The sequence below is a fragment of the Bos indicus genome, chromosome 6 (genome assembly GCF_029378745.1).
Source record: "Bos indicus isolate NIAB-ARS_2022 breed Sahiwal x Tharparkar chromosome 6, NIAB-ARS_B.indTharparkar_mat_pri_1.0, whole genome shotgun sequence".
Classification (NCBI taxonomy): domain Eukaryota; kingdom Metazoa; phylum Chordata; class Mammalia; order Artiodactyla; family Bovidae; genus Bos; species Bos indicus.
The window spans coordinates 23,453,294-23,476,766 of NC_091765.1; the positions used below are offsets into that span (position 1 = coordinate 23,453,294).

The following is a 23,473-nucleotide window of genomic DNA, read 5'->3' on the forward strand; positions in this document are numbered from 1 at the left end:
TCAATTGGAGGCTAATTACTTTACAATATTGGATATTCCTATCACTCACTGTTTAGAAGCTAGAAAAAATAATTTGTGTGTTTATTTTATGAACCCTACACAGTGAAATTATTAAAAAAAACTTGGTGGACTTCTCTCTGTAAACTAGTAAGCAAAAGACTTCAGAGGTTAATTTCATACATTTGTTTTGAAAAGTCAGACAACAGCTTTAAACATTCATTTTATTTGTAGCAACCGTGGGCAGAAATCATAGAATGGTAAAACTGCATTCTATTTTAAGCTTATAAATTGCTTCTAAGAATTTGGTTGATGAAATTGTAGGCCTTTTAATAGAGAATATAGGTTGTGAAAATGTATATTAATCTGAGATATAGAAAGTTAAAAAAATAATATTCTCAAGGTTATATGCAAACAGGCTCTGAAAAATGGAAGGTTGCTGTAAGCATGATCTGATAATAACAATTAGAGTTTTGAACATGAGAAATTCAGAAAATAGATTATCCACTGGAAAAGCCAATATGTATAAAACAAATTTGTATTTTTTTATGTTTATTCCCAGTGTAGGAGGAGTAAACTATAAGGTTAGCCCCTTAAATAGGCCCAATAACTTTGCGACAGAGCATTTAACTTCTGTGTTCTTGTTTTTAATTTAAAAAATGGGAAATACCTGCTTCACAGGCAAAGTGCCTGGTAAAATGCAAGAATTTTCAAAGAATGCAACTGCTCTATAGCATTCAAACTTAATCTTGATATACTCATTTGAAGCAGGCACAATGCCAATAAACTGTGGCAATAACATTCTGAAATTCAAAACTTGCTTCTGTTTTCATAGCATAGATTTGTCCTAAGACAGCAGGCAATCCAAAAGCAAGCTTGCTTCACCCAGAAAGTGTCTGCAGATTCTTGAGTTTCATTATAATAACCTGAAAATAAGATCGCAGGAAATGTATTAGTGAATAATGGATCATCAACTGAAATTGATTAGCTAGCATAAAATCACCCCTACACATAAATCTTTCTAAGGAACAATCACCTTTAGCTTGAAAAATACATGTTTATCCTTTCAGGAGAAGACAATGAAATATTTAAGGTATTCCATTTGTTAGACAAATGATCTTTCAAGTTCCTATTAAGCCTGCTTTAGGTTTTCTAAAAAATATGGTTGATATATAGCTGATATTTTACCATCTTTAGTGATCTTTCCTGCAACAGAAACCAAAATCTTTTTCCACCTGGGGTCGAGCAGGAAGCTAAGGAAAAAATACACAGAGTTAGCATTTCTCCATTTTAAGGCTGAACAAAGAAACACGACAAAGTCATAGCCGCCTTTCGCAGTCACAGGAGAACAGCTTTGTAGAGGCAACTGGCAAGACAGTGCCCCCATCTTAAAAGGAAAGAATCACGGTCAAGTTCAACCACGTCAATGTCCTTGAGTTCAAATTTTATTTCCTTTTTGAGGGAGAATAAGTGTTGGGAATGTATATTATTTTCCTCTTATCCAAAAGCTTGCTCTTAAAATAGTCCTTCAGATTGTGTAGAAGGAACCTTGCTTGACAAAGACATCTTCCTAAAGCTAGATGGTACCTCACAATTCTGTGACAGTCAAATGGGTCTCATGAGTCTATGCGCTACAGACCCATTAGGTCTACAGCTCACCACAGAATGATCCAGAAATGCAAATACTTCAAACAGTTCTTAAGAGTGAATGACTTTTATGTTTATGTATTTAACATAACATAACTTTTATGTTATGATGTATTGAAGGATGGGAGAACTTAAGGGTTATCAAAATTTGGTAAACAAAAACTAGTTTGTTATGGGCCCTAATTCAGGATTTTAGCAAGAAATCCAGCTGCCACACGTTCTTGGGTAATAGTGCAAATTTCCTACATCACATATGTAGACAGTTGGAATAGTACAATTTTTTATGAAGAAAAGCGTGTGGTCAGGACATCAAGGATATTGTCTAGAACTGGTCTTGGCTTTTCCATTTGCACCCTCTTTCTTTACAGTTATTTTTAGCTTCTCATCAGCAATTTACTTTCAGTTAACACTACAATGTGAAGCAACACATATTTATATGAACAATATTTTCACATTATATTTTTTCCTAAAACTAGATTTCAAGGATTGTATAAACTGTGGCTCAAATAGACTCATCATATTCCTTTTGCTAAAGAAGATGTGTTTATAACTCCTCTACAATTTATTTGGTCTGTACATGTTTGTGCACATGTTAGCTTCAGTGCCTTTCTCTTTAAGTTCTTTCTTTGCTTTTTTCCAAATAGTTATGTTTTTAAAATTACTGCTTGTGTATTTTGCACACAAATGCTTATGTAACCTTTTTAGTTCATATCTGTTGGAATGTTTCAAAGCATAGTCAGAATAGAAGGCTTTCATGTTCTTTCTCAACAAATAAGTTCTTTGTTTGTATTTTATAAAAATTAAGATAAACACAACCCACCTTACTGCCAAAGGGTACGTTATGTAACATACTTTCACTGTGAGCACTTTCGTTACCTAGAAATACAAACTCTGTTACTAACTCTTTACTCATTCACAAATTTAATAATTCCTTTATTCAGCATTTAAAAAATATATATGCAAAGAGTAGGAGATGGGTAAAGATAAAAAACACTAAAGAGATAAAATGTGCATGTTGAAAAGGCATCCTTGGCAATTATGTATTAATTTGTATTAATATGTATGCATTAATTTATCATACCTACATACTGAGGAGTTGATGAGCTCAGAAACTATCTAACACCATGAATAACAACCTCCACTTGATTTTGCCTTCTTCTCTTGCCCATTTACCAGGATCAGGTAACTGCAAAGCACACTTTTTTATAAGTTTGCTCCTAACACTGCACCGTGGCCCATGCCACTTCCTGCTTCTATCACGAGTTTCTGACTTTCCGTCCAGCCACACACTTCTGTTCTCCTGTTTCTGCAATTCCCACAGTCAGTGCCGTGCTTCAGGCTGGAGGCAGAGCTCACAGCCTTTAGACAACCCCCCAGCTGGCCTGCAGCTCCTCTCTGCCCTCCCCACTTTCTGCACACATGTCTCTCTCATTCCACTAACGTGAACCCTTCCAACTGTTAAATTTTATTCGAAGTTCATTTGCTCTATCAACATTTCCCACTTACCAAGTTAGTGCCATTTACATCAGTCATCATCAGTCATTATAGCAATTCCCCATGATAGAATTCTTATCTATATTTTACGTATGAGGGAACTGAGGTGTAAAGAGTTTAAGTGACTTGTCAAAGGTCACAGCTAGTTAAGTTTGAAGAGCCAAGTCAGAGTTCAAAGTGCATGCTTCTTTTACCATATCACAATGCCTCTAGCATTGCTATTCTAGAATCAACTCACATTTATTTTGGATATCAAATTGTTTTACATATAAATATAAAATCTCTGTGAATTTTTACACTGATCAGCCTAATCACATTAGGTTTACATTAATATAAAAGCTGGTTTGTTCAGGGCTTTGTTTAGTTTTAAATTCTTCAATAAACACCACTTACCATTTGGATGGTGCACAATGGTGAGCTTATCTACAAGACAAAAAAAAAAAGCACATTCTACTGAGTTTTGCTCCATATTTATCTTAGGGTCATATCTTCTTATCATTTGACTACTTCTTGTCTTGAGATGACTATGAAGTTTCACAGTCAGATTTAAAAAAATACCCCTGGCCACTAAGTGTGTAACTATGTCTTTTATTACTTTTATCACTAAGTGTGAAACTATTTATTTTTTTCCTTCTGATGTTTGTCCCACATTATCACGATTTTAGATATATTTGATGCTTAATAATAGCTTCCTACTCAGCCTTGATATTCTTTTAGCCTGAGCTATTCAAGTATTTTTAAAAAATAACCTTATTCAGAAATAATTACATACAGTACAGTTCATACACCTTGTATGGCATTCTTTAGTATTTCTTACATTGCAATTTTCCTGTCTATGAATTCTCTGATTTCAATTATCTGAAAATGTCTCAATTTCAACAAATTTTTGAAGGTTATTTTTCCTGGATATACAATTCTAAGTGGTCATTTGTTTTTACTTTAGCACTTTCAAAGATATTATTGCACCGTCTTTAGTCCTCCACGTTTCTGACAAGAAATTAGTGAATATGGAATACATTTATGCTTTTCTCTTGATATATGTCTTTTTCTCTGGCTGCTATCAAGAATTTACCTTGACTTGAAGTAGCTTGACTACTAGTGCTCAAATATAGTTCGGCTTAACAGGCTAACTGGGTTTTTTTTTAAGTTCTTGAAACAGTATGGAGGTAGTTTATATTGAATTTGGAAAATATCTGACCATTATTTATTTTAAAATGTTTTGCCTAAACTCACTAGTTTTTCCTCTGGGACTCTGACTATGTGCATGCTGGACTGTGTTATGTCCTACGTGTCTCTGAGGCTCCATTCATTTCTAAGTTTTTTTATCTCCTTTTTCATCATATTGGATAATTTCTATTGATCTGTCTTTAAGTTGATTAACTCTAACTTTTGCTATATTCAATCTGCTGATAAGTTCTTCTGACAAATTTTTCATTTCTTTTATTGTAATTTTAATTTTTATAAATTTCCATCTGGTTCTTCTATATAGTTTCAATTATCCTGTTGAAATTTCATATTCATTCACTCTTTAAAACCATATTTTTCATTAATTTTGTTAAGGTCAACAATAGGATTATCTCAGGTTCAGTTTTTATTGATGCTTTCTTTTTTCTTTTCTGAGAATTGCACTTTCTTTTTATTTGTACCTCATTAAAAAAAAAAAAAAAACCCTGAATACTGGATTTTAAAGATAATCTGTAGCATATTCTGGATTCTATATTCATATTCATATTCTATATTCCTTTGATGAATATAGGTTCTTGTTTTACCAGGCAGTTTGATTACTGTCATGAACCTGTGGTAGGCTTGGTTTCCTGCTTTTTTTCATTGTCAACCTATACAAAGCTCAAGATGTTTGCTAAGACTCTTAGTAGAACTTCCCTGATGACTCAGCAGTAAAAAAATCTGCCTGCAATGCAGGAGATGTGGATTCAATTCCTAGGTTGGGAAGATCCCCTAGGGAAGGAAATGGCAACTCACTCCAGTATTCTTGCCAACAACAGCAGGACTAAGCCTATGAATTCCATTTTCCACCAGGCTCTTGTAGGGGTTTGGTTCTAGGCTTTGCTGGGGCAAGTCTAGAGTAGGTCTTACTGTGAGTCATGGTCCTTACTCTTTACATCTCTTGGGTGTCACAGCAGGATGCCAGGCATTTTAACAAAGTGTTAGGAGACCTTTCCTCTCTGGCAGGGCAGAACTCAAAGAAACATCCCCAGTTTGGCTTTTCCCTGGCTTTGCCCAACCTTCAATGTCTCTGTTCTGCCTTCACAGCACTAAAAGCTGCTATCTTACATGCTTTGACTGGTCTTGTCTGCACATGTCCAGCTCATCTCTCAGCCAGACTTGTGGAATCCCTCCCTCCCTCTGAGGCTACCTCTCTTGGTGGCTACCTCCTCTTCAGTGACTCACCACACACATTCCAGCAGCTCTGGCTGCCCTGAACTCTTATCTTTGCCACCTCAGTTTGACTGCTTTGCGCAGACTGTAGTCAGAAAACCATCTTGTGGGTAATGGTGAGAGACATCTCATATATTTTGTTTTTCTCTGGGATTACAGTCTTAGTCTGCCTATCATTTACTCCCTGAAATCAGTTGCTTCATATTTTTTTGCCTATTATTTGTATCCTTACAGTGGGAGGGTTTGTCTGGTACTGCTTATTCCATTTTAGCTGAAAGAAGAACTAATTGATTCCTAATTAAGACACCAACGATTAAGAGTGTTAACTTTGGATTCCAATAGACATAGACTATAATCTCTAATCTGTGTGTTTAGAGGCTTCTTAGTTTCTCAGATTCTCAGTTTCCTTATTATAAATTGGGACTAATGCCTATCTCAAAGGGTTATTAATGGGATGATTTTGTGCATAGTAGATAAGACAATAAATATTAGCTACTACTACTATTTAATGTTCCTTAGTGAAATTATTTATATATTTTATAATTTTATACATTTAAAAAATTTTACTCTTATTCCACATTAGAATGTAGGTTTGTAGAACTCAGTTATTTGTAAATTAGTTTTGTGTTTAGGACCTTAAATATTTTAGAAAGCATATTTATGTTTTAGAAAACATTTCTAAGAGAGCTTAAAGAATTCTTTATGAAGAAATGGATAACAATCCAATAATATAAAAAGAAAATGAATTTTAGCATAGTGCATTTCAGCATGAAGTACTATCTAAAAGTTATGCAGTATTATTGAGAATAGAAGAGAGGCTTTCAAACCTTACTGGTAGTTGTCAGTTTTTAATTATCTGTGCAGGGGTAGGGACTCAGGGATAGGGTGGTCAGAGAATGACAACATAATTTATTTTTAATTTTGGAATGTGTTGTTTATCTTTGGAGAAGATTTACCATCTTAATAATGTTTGGTTTGTGTTAACATTAAAATGAGTGCTTTTTCCCCCTGGGAGCAACTGCTAATTATTAGCAAGGGGAATCTGTGTTGAGAAGAAGCATGCTAGCTTCAGGGGAAGGCAACATGAGATTTATAATTTAAAATGATCCACATGTGGACAACTGTGAGAATTGACTATATTGAGAATATTCTACCTTATTAAAAAAAAGTGTGACTCTTTAACAATTTAATACCCTGTATTGAGACTTATACACACACACACAAAACTAAAGCAGAATTATCTTATTTGCAACTTATATGGAAATCAAAGGAAAGGAAGTAACTAACATTTACATTATGGGCCAGATAAGGTGAAAAGTATTTTATGTGTTAACTTGTACAACCACTCCCAGGTATATGTCTGATTATTCTTGTTTTGCAGACAAGGACCCTGAGTACCAAGGAGTAAGACACTCTCCAATTTAAGCAGCTGGGAAGTGACTGGATATAAATTTGAACTCAGGCCTGTTTTATTTCACCATTCTTGTTGTTTCCACTTCATTATTATTTTTGAAGAGCAGGCAAATTTTACTTACTGTAGACATTTTCTTCTTCTGGCCTTTTCCCAACAATGCAATCTCGTAGTTGGCGTAGTTTTTCCTTAATGAGGAGACAACCAGGAAGGAGAAGTCAAGGTTCACGAATTTGTCATGAATTGAGATGGAAACTTTAACTTCTACGGCCAGTAAGACCACTACAACTTAGTGCTAACGTGGCGCGTGCAGTGTTCCAGCCACCATTCTTGCTACTTTGCACGTACTGTTTTACTTAATCCTCACAACTTCACGAGGTGGATAAAAAAACATCATCATCTCCTTTTACCGATATGGAAACTGAGTTACAGAAGATTAAGTAACTTTCCTAAATCACACAGAGGTTGTAGAGTCAGGGTGGGAACCCAGAGCCCAATTCTTCTGGGAGCTTCTTTCCCAAACAAACACCTGGGGCATCTACACTGGCTATCGGTGCCTCAAAGCAGGAGGCCAGCATAACAATGGTTAGCTGCTGCCTGAGCCCATCTCCAGCCTCTGCAGGGTACATGCTTTCCTAACAGTTCCTTCTAAGAACCAGGGACTCAGGAACAAATGATACATATCTGGATTTCCATTTTTAACTCATTTGTGATCTTTCTTTGCTTTCCAAATGTTCTATACTGAACATCTATTACCTTTTTAACTGGAAGGTAAAACAAGCTACCGCTCAATACATCTGCTTTTATTTATTTTTTAAAAATATGGAATGCTTCATGAATTTGCATGTCATCTTGCACAGGGGCCGTGCTAATCTTCTCTGTATTGTTCTAATTTTAGTGTATGTCCCGCCAAAGGGAGCACCAATAAATGTACTTTTAGAAGAGAATTTAAGAGTAGCACTTTTCTTAAGGGCTGCCCTGCAAACCTAGAAACAACTTTTCCTAAAACAGAGTTGTGTTCATTGCCTTAAAGATCCTCTCCTATGAGTGGAGCAAACGTTCTTCTTTAGGGACTCAGTGATTGTGAGCGGGGAGCTAAAGGCAAGGTTTTTTTCAATCATCTCACCTTCAACTCCAGGGATTCTACTGGGGTCTTCATTATTCTAGAAACTCTTCTACTACCAACTCTATGTTTGTGCCATTTTCCTTCTTATTTTCCTGGGATAATACCTCTCTGTCAATAAGAATATAATTTCACAGCCGCCTTATAGATTCATCTTCGGGATTAAAATTAATATTTTTTGTAAACTACAAGAGTAAGATTGAAAAGTGTATGGGCAGTGTGTATTGGGAAAATAGGGAGAACATTCATTTTTTGATGTTTTGACTTTTGTCCCCAATGGCTCAGTGGGCAAAGACTCTGCCTGCAATTCAGGAGATGGAGGTTCGATCCTGGATCTGGAAGATCCCCTGGAGGAAGAAATGGCAACCCACCCCAGTATTCTTGCCTGGAGAATTCCACAGACAGAGGAGCCTGGTGGACTAGAGTCCATAGGGTTACAAAGAGTCAGACATGACTGAGTGACTAAGCAGACACGACTTTTGTTCAGGTCCTTAAGTTAAGGACTGATTGAAAAAACACAGGGAGAAATCTCTCTCACATTCATCTTGGCAATGATACGTGGATATGACTGAAAAAGCACAAGCAACAAAAGCAAAAATAAACAACTGGGACTGCATCAGACTAAAAAGCTTTTGCATAACAAAAGGGACAACCAACAAAATGAAAAGTCACCCTGTGGACTGAGGGAAAATATTTGCAAATCATATATATGATAAGGAGTTGATATTTGAAATAGATAAAGAATTCACAGAACTTAATGGCAAAAATGTCCCAAATAATCTGATTAAAAAATGGTCAGAAGAACTGAACAGACATTTCTCAAAGAAGACATAAAAATGGCCAACAGATAAATGAAAAAGTTCTCAACATCACCAATCTTCAGGGAAATGCAAATCAAACCCACAATAGGATCTTACCTCAGAACTGTTAGAATGATTATCATCAAAGGACAACAGGTAAGAGATGAGGTTATGGAGAAAAAAGAAGCCTTGAGCAGAGTTGGTGGAAATGTGAATCGGTGCAGCCATTATGGAAATCAGTATGGAGCTTCCTCAAAACATTAAAAATAGTACCAGCACATGATTCAGCATTCCTACTTCTGGGTATTTATCCAAAGGAAATGAAATCATGATTTCAACGAAACAGCTGCACTTCCACGTTCGTTGCATTAGCTGAGATATGGAAACCACCTAAGTGTCTAGGAGTGGATAAAGATCATATGATATATATGTCTGTATATATATATACACATGATGTAATACTATTCACCCATGAGAAAGAAGGAAATCCTACCATTTTTGGCAAAATGGATAGACTCTGAGGGCATTATGCCAAGTGAAATAAGTCAGATAGGCAAAGACAAATACTGTGTGATCATACTTATATGTGAACTCTTCAAAAAGCCAATTTATAGAAACAGAATTGAATGGTGGTTATCGGGGACTGAGGAGTGGAAGAAATTCAGAGATGCTGATGTTGGTCAAAGGGTAGAAACTTCCAGTTACAAGATGAAAAAGTTCTGGGAATCCAATGTACAGCAAGATGACTATTTAACAGTACTGTATTACATATATATTATATATAGCAATGTGAAAGTTGCTAAAAGAGTTAATATTGTATGTCCTTGTCACACAAAAATGTTAATTTTGTGACATGATGGAGGTGTTAGCTAATGCTATGGTGGTCATCATTTTACGGTATGTAAAATCAATCCACTGTAAACTTTACATTTAGACAATGTTCTAAGTCAATTATATCAGGAAGGTTGGGAAGGAAAGGGAAAAGAATAAATCCTCATACTCAGTCAGAGTCACAAACTTTGGGCTTTTATGGAAAGTAGTTTTAGGGTTTGTCCTTTCATCTACAGGTTACTTTTTGGTTTTGTTTTGCATAAGTGCTTACTGTATTCATTATTCCATTGTTCCTATGTATTAGATAAGCCACATCAGTCTTGAAGTAATTGAGTATTGTTGTGTTTAGTCCCTAAGTCATGTCTAACTCTTTGCAACTCCCTGGACTGTAGCACTTTACGCTCTTCTATCTATGGGATTTCCCAGGCAAGAATACTTTCCCAGGCAAGGAGTGGGTTGCCATTTCCTTCTCCAGGGGATCCTTCTGACCCAGGGATTGAACCCAGTTCTCTTGCATTGGCAGGAGGATTCTTTACCACTGAGTCACAAGGAAAGCCCCTTAGACCACCATTAATTCTTTCTAAAACTATACTGAAAATAAATATACAAAAAAGATCTTAATGATTCAGATAACCATGATGCTGTGATCACTTACCTAGAGCCAGACATCCTGGAATGTGAAGTCAAATGGGCCTTAGAAAGCATCACTATGAACAAAGCTAGTGGAGGTGATAGTATTCCAGCTGAGCTATTTCAAATCCTAAAAGATGACACTGTTAAAGTGCTACACTCAATATGCCAGCAAATCTGGAAAACTCAGCAGTGGCCACAGGACTGGAAAAGGTCAGTGTTCATTCCAATCCCAAAGAAGGGCAATGCCAAAGAATGTTCAGCCTACTGCACAATTACACTCATTTCACATGCTAGTAAGGTCATGCTCAAAATCCTCCAAGCTATGCTTCAACAGTACATGAACCAGGAACTTCCAGATGTACAGGCTGGATTTAGAAAGGGCAGAGGAACCAGAGATCAAATTGCCAACATCCACTGGATCATAGAAAAATTAAGAGAGTTCCAGGAAAACATCTACTTCTGTTTTACAGACTAGGCTAAAGCCTTTAACTGTGTGAATCACAAAAAACTGTGGAAAATTCTTAAAGAGATGGGAATACCAGACCACCTTACCTACCTCCTGAGAAATCTGTATGCAGGTCAAGAAGCAACAGTTAAAACCAAACACTAAACAACAGATTGGTTCAAAATTGGGAAAGGAGTACATCAAGGCAGTATACTGTCATCACCCTGTTTATTTAACTTATATGCAGAGTACATCATATGAAATGCCAGGCTGGATGAAGCCCAAGCTGGAATCAAGAGAAGAGAAATATCAGTAACCTCAGATATGCAGATGATACCACCCTTATGGCAGAAAGCGAAGAGGAACTAAAAAGCCTCTTGATGAAGGTGAAAGAGGAGAGTGAAAAAGCTGGTTTAAGACTGAACATTCAAAAATCGAAGATCATGGCATCTTGTCCCATCACTTCATGGCATATAGATAGGGCAACGATGGAAACAGTGAAAGCTTTATTTTCTTTGGCTCCAAAATCACTGAGGATGATGATGGCTGCCATGAAATTAAAAAACACTTGATCCCTGGACGAAAAGCTGTGACAAACCTAGATAGTGTGTTAATAAGTAGAACATTACTTTGCAGACAAAGGCCCAAATAGTCAAAGCCATGATTTTTCCAGTAGTCTTGTATGGATGTGAGAGCTGGGCCTTAAAAAAGGCTGAGCACCAAAGAATTGATGCTTTTGGACTGTGGTATTGGAGAAGACTCTTGAGAGTCCCTTGGACTGCAAGGAAGTCAAACCAGTCAATCCTAAAGGAAATCAACCCTAAATATTAATTGGAAGGACTGATGCTGAAGCTTAAGCTCCAATACTTTGACCACCTGATGTAAAGAGTTGACTCATTGGAAAAGACCCTGATGCTGGGAAAGAAGGAGGAGAAGGGGACGACAGAGGATGAGATGGTTGGATGGCATCACCAACTCAATGGACATGAGTTTGAGCAAGCTCTTGGAGATGGTGAAGGACAAGGAAGCCTGGCATGCTGCACTCCATGAGGTCGCAAAGAGTTGGACATGACTGAGCGACTGAACAACAATAACAACTGAATATAAATACACAAATAAAATAGAAACAACTGAGGGTTTGATAAAGCAACTAGTGAAATCACTAACAAGAACGTATTTAGATTGGATCATTTTAAATTGTAAACTTTATTACAGAAAGGTCTAAGGAGGATAAAGTACAATTGACTTATCTCAACCAAACTTACATAAACTTATTTTCTAGCATTGCCAGGAGAGTGATCTGCAGTTCGGTGCTTGGGCACACTTTACCCACTTCAGCATGAGGGATGCTTGATGGTGATGGCAACAGTGTGGACTGGGAAGCAATGCTGTAGTTCTGACCATGAACGACCATCATTACAGAACTCCACAATTAGCATTCTTAACATTTGTTTGGCAAAACAACTGCCCTTGCTTCACACTGCAAAAGCTTGACCAGGTCCAGCCACCGAACTGCAACAAGAGCTCATCCTGCAAGATGGGTGACTTCTAACAAGGTGTGTGACCACATATGTATTGGGGAAGTCCCCTTACCTAAACAATCTCCTATCTATATGCCATATCACTTGAATCACTATTCTGATTCATTTCTCTGTTGTTTAAAAAATGTCTTCTTAAGCACTATTTTAAAGGAAAAATGATCCCTTGGGAAAGGTAGCATATTGCTGCTAAGTCACTTCAGTCGTGTCCGACTCTGTGCGACCCCATAGACGGCAGCCCACCAGGCTCCTCCAAGCCTGGGATTCTCCAGGCAAGAACACTGGAGTGGGTTGCCATTTCCTTCTCCAATGCATGAAAGTGAAAAGTGAAAGTGAAAGTGAAGTCGCTCAGTTGTGGCCGACTCTTAGCGACCCCATGGACTGCAGCCTACTAGGCTCCTTCATCCATGGGATTTTCCAGGCAAGAGTACTGGAGTGGGGTGCCATTGCCTTCTCCAGGTAGCATATTAGGCTATTAATAATTATTGATATTTGGGCCTAACGTAGCTAATGAAATGGCTGCCTGAGAACTGGCTGCTGAGGTACTGGGGCTTTATATGAGAAGAAGAAAAAAAGTGGTGAAATATTTTGTGAGTGGTACAGCCTGTTGGATAGATAGAATACAGTCTTGAATCCCCTCACTGAGGACTGTCACAGGCTGTATATTATATTACATGTATAGTATATATTTTTTTCATTCTCCTCTTGGAACCACCTACTCCAATCCCCTTTCAGGATGTAAATTATTTTTATAGAAGACAGGCTTATCTGAATTTAATACTCTTGGCATAATTTCCCTGTAAATCTTGACTGATCTATATGCAAATCATGATATATATTTATATATGTATATATTTATACATATGCAAATTCTGATACATATCTATTTATTTTTCCAAAGGTAAAGGGGAATATAAAACATTAAATTTATTCAGGATTATTGTCTGATATGATTGTAATCATTTTCGTGTTCCCTTTAAGTCTGGTCTAAATAATACATTCTTCAGAATTCTAAGCACGTTAGTGTAAAGACGCTTCACCTTAATTTCAGCAATGAGATTCATAAAACATTCACTCTACTAAGGACAGCCTTATACGTTGATTAGATATTAGCTATGATACACTCAGTCTTAGCGCTAATCTCATTAGTTGTTTGTAAACATGAAACCTGGATATTGCTAAACTTTTAATTGGTAATTTAAAGCCTCTTTTTGTGGTTAGTTAAAAATGAAAGAAAGAACAATTGCCTGTATTTTTTGTTAAGACTAAATATTTACAAAGAGGCTAGGACTCTGCACAGGAGGGAACGATCCACAGTAGAATGGGGTCTGTATTACCTGCTGAATTATCTCCAGGCCAGTCTTTCCCATCTGCCAGTGTTTAAACTTCTCCAGGGCTTCGTCCATAGAGAGTTTCCCATTCTTGACTTTCTCCTGCAGCAGGATGAGTTCCTCCTGCCCTGCAGCGAGGGAGTCCCTTATGGAGGAGAAGGTCTGACTCTCCATCCGACCTCTGTCTACAATATGAGAGAAGGGTGTTTTCATGAGAAGTGTTTTAATGACAACTAGAAAAAAAAAAAAAAAACACTTAAAAAAAATAAGCAGTTTGAGTTTCGCGTTCCAGCTAGTCTACAGGCAGTTACAGAACAAATCAGAACAAATTTTTTAATGCATTTCTAAAAATTGTCATGCCTCAGACCTAGAGTTACAGGTGAAAAGAACATGTCTCATCACTGAAAACATAAAAGGATGAAGAGAGAAAGAGCAACAACAAAAGTTTTGCACTGCACTGGTTGTGGGCAGTGCCAATTTCATGTTCCTTTGGGGGAATTACTTTTAATTATGCTTCCCTGGTAGCTCAGCTGGTAAAGAGTCTGCCGTCAGTGCAGGAGACCCTGGTTTGATTCCTGGACCAGGAAGATCCCCTGGAGAAGGGAATGGCAACCTACTCCAGTATTCTTGCCTAGAGAATTCCATGAGCAGAGGGTCCTGGTGGGCTACAGTCCATGGAGTCGTAAAGAGCTGGACACGACTGGGTGACTAAGCACAGCACAGCACAGCACACAGCACACATGTGCACAAAATACTTAGCATTGGCCTTGCCACATAGAAAGCTAAATAAAAGGTAATATTATTATTACTAATAAATATTTATGGAATAAACATAATCTCTCCAGCTTTGAGAAAAGAGATCTCAACCAACATCCAAATGTCACAAGAGGTTTAGGATCATTTGAAAATTTATTCCTGAAAGATTTTAAATAATTAATTTCTGGTTGTTTTGTAGTAGTGAACTGCTTCCTTTTCAAAAGTGTTTATTTTGAAGCATGCCATCTACCAGTTAAAGGAAATCAAACCTGAATATTCATTGTAAGGACTGGTGCTGAGGCTGAAGTTCTAATACTTCGAAGAGCCAACTCATTGGAAAAGCTCCTGATGCTGGGAAAGATTGAGGGCAGAAGGGGACGACAAAGGATGAGATGGTTGGATGGCATCACTGACTCGATGGACATGAGCAAACTCCAGGAAATAGTGGAGGACAGGGGAGCTGTCCAACAAGTTGTAAATAGTTAGACAAGGCTAAGCGACTGAACCCAATGACAATAACAACAAATGTATTAGTTGTCTGGCACAATGAGAACAGTAGGTGGCCTGATGTTTCACATGTGGCTACAAATACCACAGAGGACACTGGCCTGAGGCACACTGAGAGCAAGCTGCAGACCACAGGTGAAGTCAGCATTCTATTTATTCCACACATTGCTTCAAGCCATAAGTGAAGTGCATGCTTATAGGGACTCTCTACTCTCCTCATCTCTGTTACTCCCTCTAAGTCTTTGGATGACATCACCCTTGTATTCCCTGCCTGCCTGCAGAACTCATTTGAGTTTTGTACTTTCTCATTTACATATTTCTATTGTGTCCATACTTACTGCATAAGACACGGCAGCACACATCTTATGTGCTATCAAATCCAAATATGCCCAGAGTCTAGAAGGAGAGAAGAGGTAGTCCCACCAAGCTACAGGCAGGTTGGTGGTGAGTACGGTGGGTATGTCCCTGGAGAAACTGCTCATTACTGGGAACTCGTTTTCAAGAAAGAAGTAGATCACTATACTATAAATAAAATAAATTAAAAAAATTATGAACTATTTACAGTAAAATAGATATTCTTTGAGATTATCACTCTAAGGAAGTAACAGTAATTCTGCTGAAACTGATTAGGGCTGGTGAGAATAACTTCCTGCTGCTGATTAAGGACTGGAACCTGTAACTTGGTGCTCTCTCTGTGTACACAGCTCTCCCCTGCTAATGTACCTTGGTCTTACATAAAAGAGAGTGGCAAATTAAAAAAAAAAAATAAGTAGTTCATTTAGATTGTATCCAGACCAGATTGATGAATATTTGGGAAACAGGGAGGGCATTATTTCAAATTCTATAGTATTAAAGATTCATTGATAGGGTGGGTTAGTCTAGAAATGAGAAGTTCAAGTACTTGATAGCAGTTTTAAGTATTTGATGGGAACTTGAGCCGCGAGGCAGTCTTGGAATGGCCTCTCTTGTCTCTGTCAGTTTTGAGATCGCATCAGTGACTCTCGGAAAGGGGGCCACAGAGAGGGTTCCTTTCTGTAAAGATTCACAAGCACATAAAACTGCTCCATGGCCAATCATTCTGATTCCCATGGGAGCTTTCTTGGCTTATCTTCTGTCTTCAGAAGTCCTCTTTCCCCAGGACTAACGAGGTACCAACAGATTCCATACTGTAAAGTTTTTCCTTCAGGGAGGGTGAAGCCTGCAATCTCAGGGGAATTGGAGAAGCAAAAGTCAGCTAGCAGCCAAAAGCACACATAAGAATTGAGCTCTTGCTTCTTATACCACTTGCTTTTTATAGGCCTCCACGCTCCAATTCAATTCGTGAGATGCCCTCTGCAGTAGAATTCTTTGTGCTGTTCCTGCCAGAGTGCGGAGGTTTAGCTTCGTCATTTAACAGTTATACCATTTAACTAGCACCTCACTTCTGTCATCCCTTTGCCTAAGTGTGAATCCATTTTTATCTCAAAAACCCGTGCAGCTGGATTTTCTGCTTTTATAGAAGTTATCTCAAGCCAAGTCTTCCCAGAAAATGGTCCCAGCTTCAGTTTCGCTACACGTGCGGGTTTAACTGAATCCAAAATATTGAATTCTTTTATTAACATTCATTTCAATTATCCTTTCATATTTCAAATGTTAGTTGCTAAAATATAAGCAAGATGACTTTTTTTTGAGGAGGCAGGGTTGTTTTGCATGGTTGTGCAGACAGAACAAAAGAACACAATTTAGGAGTGACAAAATTCTAGACAGATCGAGTCCTGAAAGTGAGCTGTACAACTAGACTAATTTTACATACATCTGCTTCTTCCTCTTTTTTTTCCACACTAAAAATATTAAAAACAACTGTCATGATAAATTACTATTAGGTATGACGAAGTTGCAAAGAAAAATGATTAGGCATTTTACCACCTTTCTTCCTAAGGGCAAACTAATCAAACCAAAACATGCAACCTATAATTTTTGATAGATTGCTTTATTGCATTTAGTTTATTGTTTTATGGGGATGTAAAGGTTTTTCCTTCCTCCTCAAGTTTATATTTATTATTAGTTTATTTTCATAAGAGTTAGTATGAGATAACATAATGAGTGTAACATAATTTTCATTGAAAAGCATTTGTCAGACTATTTGTACATATAGACAGACTCATATTCTCTTATTGTTAAAGCTTCAAGACAAACTACAGTTTCTAAAGTTTTGTTCCTTTCAGATCAATTTTTCTTTACAAGATTTTCCATCTGATCAAGTTTTGGTCAAATAAACATCAAGGAATTCATCTGATGGACATATAAACCTAGAGATTAGGTAAGAAAACAAATTAAACTTTTCATAAAAATTCTTTCTATTACCAAGGGACTGGCTAGAAGAACATTTTTTCCTGAAAAATTGAAAGCAAACAACTTGACTGGTCAATGCCAAAGAATTTAAAATGTGAAGTATTTACTTAATAAGTATTACGTAGTCATTAAAATAATATCAATACTTTAAAAGATCACGTGCAACAAAGAGTGTGCTTATTATATAAGGACAAGTACAAAAGCAGGATGCAAAATTGTATATATGGTAAATGTATATCAATGTTGTACATATGTCAGTAAAAAAAAGAACAAAAACTTCTAGCAATTAATCTAAACCATTCTTTCACAGTTAGGGGATTCACGCCAATGTAACACTAGATACTACAGCTTTGCATTGCATAAGTAGTAGACAACACACATGGGAAATGGTGATGCCCAAATCTCTTTTTTTTCTAAATGGTTACCTCATTTCAGCTATTATTTATTTATCAGCTTTATGAATTTAAATGCATTGTTCAATGCATGATACTGGATGCTTGGGGCTAGTGCACTGGGACGGCCCAGAGGGATGGTAGGGGGAGGGAGGAGGGAGGAGGGTTCAGGATGGGGAACACATGTATACCTGTGGTGGATTCATTTTGATATTTGGCAAAACTAATACAATTTTGTAAAGTTTAAAAAAAAATGCATTATTCCAAACTGTTGTGTCTCTCCGCAAAGGAAAAAAAGTCCTTTCAAAATGACTGGGATTTCCTTAAATTTATAAATTATTTTAGGAACAATTTAGTCTATTTAATCTACACATGTGAGAAAATGGTATCCTGGCCCTATTTAGCAGGAACTTTTTGTTTTATAGTGAATATTTTTTTTTCTTTTATGATGTCTGCAAAGTAATATTGTTGCTATCGTTCAGTTGCTAAGTTGTGTCTAACTCTTCGTGACCCCATGGACTGCAGCAGGCCAGGCTCCCTGTCCTTCACTATCTCATAGAGTTTGCGCAAACTCATGTCCACCAAGTCAGTGATGATGGGATGATTCATAAAATATGAAAATTCTGTTTTACTTGAGTTTGAAATAATGCAGTGACAAAACTTGTCCTGGGTAATCTTTTGAGTTAAAATTCATACAAACATTCCTTAGCTATTAGTTGTGTAGTATTTAAAAAATTCCATTCATCACTTTACATAATTTTTTTATTAAGTTGACTTTGTTCTAGTAATATACTCTATTATTTAGAGTAATTTTAGGTTCACAGTCAAATTGAGTAGAAGGATCAGAGATCGACACCTACCTCCAGTCCCACGTATGTGTAGCCTCTGCCATTATCAACATCACCCACCAGAGTGGGATATTTGTTGCCACTGATAAACCTATACTGACACATCATTATCATCTGACATAATTCTGTTAATTAGCATTTCTCTTTGAAAAGTCATATATTTTTAGATACAAGAAAATAAAATAAACATTTCCTCTGATTCTATATACTGACATTTTCTCATGACTGGTTTTCTTATTGGTGTTTTCTCTTGGCTAGATTTGCCAGAGGATTTGTTAATTTACTCCTTTTAAAAATAAACTTTTAGATTTAGTCAACATTTCATATCTGTGAATTCCTCAAGTTCTATTAATTTTCAACTTTTACTAGATTTATTTCATTGGTTTTATTCCAGTTTTTCTTTTTCTTAGTGTCTGCTTCCTTTGCTTTCCTTTAATTGTTACTCACTAAAGATTTAGGGTATGACGTTGCCTCTGCTTAACATATTGAGATCAGAGAGTGGGTTGAATAGGTCATATTTTTAATGAATTTAAAAAAACTCATACAGCATATTATCAATTAAGGACCCTGAAAAGCATATATTTTATTAAGCACCAACTGACATTATCTTAATTTTTTCTATTCTATTTTTTTTTTTTGCATTTTTACTATTTTATCAAAGATTCAAAGTATTTCTAACATGTCACTACTATTGAGGGTTTTGTCAGGTTCTTTTATTTTACCACATTTTATTTAAATACTATAATGTTTTAATATTTGCCTCATGAAAGAATGCTTTTATTTGGATGACATGCTTTTATTTGGATTTCAGAATTTAAATAAATGAAGTCATTTTCTTTGTCTAATACTTTTGCCTTGAATTATATTTTTTCTAAAGTTAAGACTGAAAATAATACCTTTGTTTCTGTTTCTGTAAGCAGTCATTATTGACCATAAATTTTCAACTTTTGTTTTCTTTAGTATATTTATGCAGTATATATTTTAAAAGCAAGATGTAGTTTGATTTTGTCTTTTATCCAAATTTGAACCAACATCTGTTATAAAAGAAAATACATAGCATGGCATTTAGAACCAAGCAAGCACAGGTACAAATCTCAGCTCTGTCTTACCCCACCCCTGTAAACTTCAGTTTGTCTAATACCGTTACTTACAGGGTTGTTGCAAAGGTTAATAATTATTTACACTTAATTCCATGTTTTATTGAATTCATTATTCACCACAAATTCTTTAACACTATAACTTTTATTCAAGCTTTTAATTTTACTGTCATTCCTTTACTTAGAAGATATTTTGGGGAATACTTTGATGATGACATAGAAACGCTATCTTTTTTAAAAATCTTGGATATCCAAAAAATATATTTATTTTCTTCTTATATGAACAAACTAAACAACTAACAATCTAATTAGCAAACTAAAAATCTAATCAGCAAGCTAACAAACTAATTAGCAAACTAAATATAAACTTCTTAGGTTGTGATCTTTTCCCAATAAATCATGTAGTCCATTATGTCAAATTCTTGTTACACCATTCTCTAAGTTTTAAAACTGACTTTTATTTTTAAAACAGAAAATCTAAGTTAAGATATTTCACCATTATTTTGGGATTGTTTCTTCATCTGTACAGTCAGAGCTATGGTTTTCCCAGCGACAGTTGGACCACAAAGAAGGCTGAGTGCCTGACTGCTGAAGAATTTATGCTTTTTAATTGTGGTATTGGAGAAGACTCTAGAGAGTCCCTTGGACTTCAAGGAGATCAAACCAGTCAATTCTAAAGGAAATCAACCCTGAGTATTCACTGGAAGGACTGATGATGAAGCTAAAATTCTTTGGCCGCCTGATGGGAAGAGCCAACTCATTGGAAAAGACCCTGATTCTGGACAGGAGGAGAAGAGAGCGGCAGATGATAAGATGGGTGGATGGCATCACTGATTCAATGGACATGAGTTTGAGCAAATTCTGTGACATAGTGAAGGACAGGAAAGCCTGGTGTGCTGCAGTTCATGGGATTGTAACAAGTCGGACACGTCTTAGTGACTGAACAACAACAATCTAGCACTGATCCTGAAAGCTGAATAGTTTAGCTTAATTTAATAAATGAAAATTCAAAATAACTCATACTTCTTTTCAGTTATCTTCTAAAAAATTAAAATATTTGTAAAATGTTTCAGACTTAGACAGTTACCAGTCATTAGTTGAGGTGATCTCATTTTGTGTGGGGGGGCATGCATGAATATTTCACATTGTTTTTCTTCTGATAGCTTGATGGTTCTTGGGAAGATACAACCTCACTCATTAAATAAATCATTTATCAAAGTATAATTAAACTGAGTCTTCATGATGAATTCTTTCTTTCCTTTGACATGGGTTTTGAAGTTGTTATTTACATATCCTCTTCTTCATAAAATCTTGTTCAACAAGAGACTTGGTGGTTGTTTATCCTTTGTTTCCATTCCTTGTGTTCAGATCAAATTTTGTTTTCTGCTTCAGGACTACACAGGACTTTGGCAGGTGCAATTCACAACTCAAAATCCCAGGGCTTAGTGGTTTTGTCTAGTGTAACTTTGTTACGTACCAGGGAGCGTGATTCTTTGGCACTATGTTCTCATAGGTCTACAAGGAAGTGACTTCCTGAACAAACAGTGGTTCTTGCCCATCCCATCCTTCCATCACACAGCTTTCTTTATTGCAGGATCTCAGCCTGCTTTCTACTTAAGAGAACTACTTTTTCCGTATGTGTATGGAAAGACCAGAGCTGGAGAGGGGAGAACTTTCAAAAACTAGCACTTGTGATACCGGGAAAGATTGAAGGCAAAAGGGGAAGGGGGTGACAGAGGATGAGATGGTTAGATAGTATCACTGACTCAGTGGACATGAATTTGAGCAAATTTCAGATTGTGAAGGACAGGTGAGCCTGACATGCTGCAGTCCATGGGCTGCATATGGACTCACAGAGAGACACGACTTAGTGAATGAACAACAACAACAAATCGGGTGATAACTGGGGGTCAGCAGGTGAACTACTCATTTTATCTGTTTCAATCTCCTTTGTTCAACCTTAAAATTAACTGGAATTAGTATCATTTTTTTTAACTATTAGCATTTTTTTGTCACTATTAGCTTTTTTTAAGTCTTTGTTTCTATTGTTATTAAGAATTCCATCATTTTGATGCCTTTCCTTCAGGAGCATTTCTGAAAGGCCACCGTGGGCTGTTGACACATCACCATTTAGATAAGACCCCAGCTATTACACAAGTTTTTCCAGGTATGACTTTAACCAAAACAAATCTTCCGTAAACAACATGACAAATAGAAATGTACATTATACTGAAAAAGAGAATTGAAGCCATTATTCTTCTGTAGAGTACACATGACCACATTTTGATAATTTCCCCTTTTCTTTTTAATATATCAAGTATTGGCAAAAGCAACCTGATGAAAATACCTCAGGGACCAGTATTCTCTTTTTCCCACATACGGGTAATACCATCTGCATTTCCCTAGGTCTCCTACTTACAGAAAATTCTATTATTTAAGATTCATCAAACTGGTATGGCACTGGGAACTTAGAGAGCTCATATAAGGTACATTCCCTGACTATATCTTTCCCAAGAGCATGCACACTCCTTGAAAAGACCAGCCAATAACGATTTTTCAGTCTGCGTTGAAGAATTAGTGGGTAGAGATTATATTACAAGTTGCAAACTCCAAAGCTTACAGGTGCCAGATAGAATTATTGAGCAGAGAAGATTTAGTGCCTGCTTGTTAAACACATCAGAATAGTCTTCATTATCAATATTTTTTCTTTTAGGTTTTTGTTGATAGCATGATTCTCATGATATATCTTTATTTTCCCAGTTCTGTCAGAATTATGAGTTTAGAGAAATGTGTCTCAAGTATAAGAAAACAATATGGAAAGCATGATGATAAATGAGAATATCAAAAGTCATTTGTGGCAAACGATATAGTAATACAATAGGGAGTGGTTGGAGATTTGAATTTTTACATGAGACAGATTAAAACATGGTTTAAAATGGCAAAAATTGAAAGGTTTAAACATTAAAAAATGTTGAAATTACATTGTGCACATTATTTTTTAAATATAATACATTTAGAGGCCAGGTTTGACCACAATATGGCCTGAGAAATAGTTCCTTTTGGTTAGATTTTGTTTTTTTTTTTGTGTTGGTGTGAGGTGATTATTATTATAGCACATGGCTGTTCTCATGTGTTCCACTTGCTGTCCATGTCTAAAGTAGGACATAGGCAATCAAATTCTAGAAGCCCTACAAATAATTCGTATGCTCACCTAGGACTGAGAGTTACTTGGATAGGCAGCTGGTTAGGGTGGATGTGATCCTCCTCCCTCCTACCTACTACCCCAATCCCTCAAAAATACGGTTTGCCTTCCAAGCATGACAGCAACAACACACGCTTGAGGGATTATTATTATTTCACTGTGTGACTGGACATATCTGTGGCCATGACCAGAGGGGCAGTTAAGGATGCTAAGAACGCTAAACCTCCTCAATTGCCAGGCATCATCTTTGAGGTCCGACTATGCTAATAAAATGGGATGATTCTGGTGAAGATAGAAAAAGGCCCCTTGGTACAGCCCATGAAAAAAGATATAATGGGGAAAAAAGTTGTAACAGGTCTGGGAGACATGAACAATCTTTACCCCAGACTATTATATTATTTTGTGAGGCAGGAAAAATAAACCAGATATTTCCATGTCCCTGAAGCTCTTATGTTCCTCCAGCACCCTCTGACTTGATCAAGTTCACCTGCTAGTCTTCTAATCACTAATTACGTTTTATAGAAACTTCATTATTTGGAAAGTGTCTAATGAATGCAAGCATTCTTGTCACTTGGAAGGAGTCGTCCCATATTATAGATTTAATAGATTGGAGTTGAGGGTTAGAAGTCAGTCCTCCATGAGCTTAGTTAATAAGACTCAGACATCAAAACTGTGATTGATTCCAAACTCACT

At 36.5% G+C, this 23,473-nt stretch overlaps 1 protein-coding gene and 1 non-coding gene across 9 annotated transcripts in view; both read right to left on the reverse strand.

Moving 5' to 3' along the window:
• Positions 1-202: 202 nt before the first annotated feature.
• The window catches only part of BANK1 (B cell scaffold protein with ankyrin repeats 1), a 319,023-nt gene continuing 295,752 nt past the window's right edge, over positions 203-23,473 (reverse strand). For 3 of the 8 annotated variants that reach the window (XM_070791144.1, XM_070791142.1, XM_070791141.1), the window contains 6 exons: positions 13,654-13,832; positions 7,071-7,134; positions 3,532-3,561; positions 2,465-2,520; positions 1,186-1,250; positions 203-923 (listed from right to left, as the gene is read on the reverse strand). In XM_070791144.1, coding sequence (XP_070647245.1) covers positions 1,191-1,250; positions 2,465-2,520; positions 3,532-3,561; positions 7,071-7,134; positions 13,654-13,832 — 389 coding nt within the window. In that variant the 3' untranslated portion in view covers positions 203-923; positions 1,186-1,190. The other 5 variants (XM_070791143.1, XM_070791139.1, XM_070791138.1 and 2 more) reach the window with 3 other exon arrangements.
• Positions 7,763-7,865, reverse strand: LOC139183758 (U6 spliceosomal RNA). The gene has a single exon (XR_011567375.1). It is a non-coding gene; the product is annotated as a U6 spliceosomal RNA (small nuclear RNA).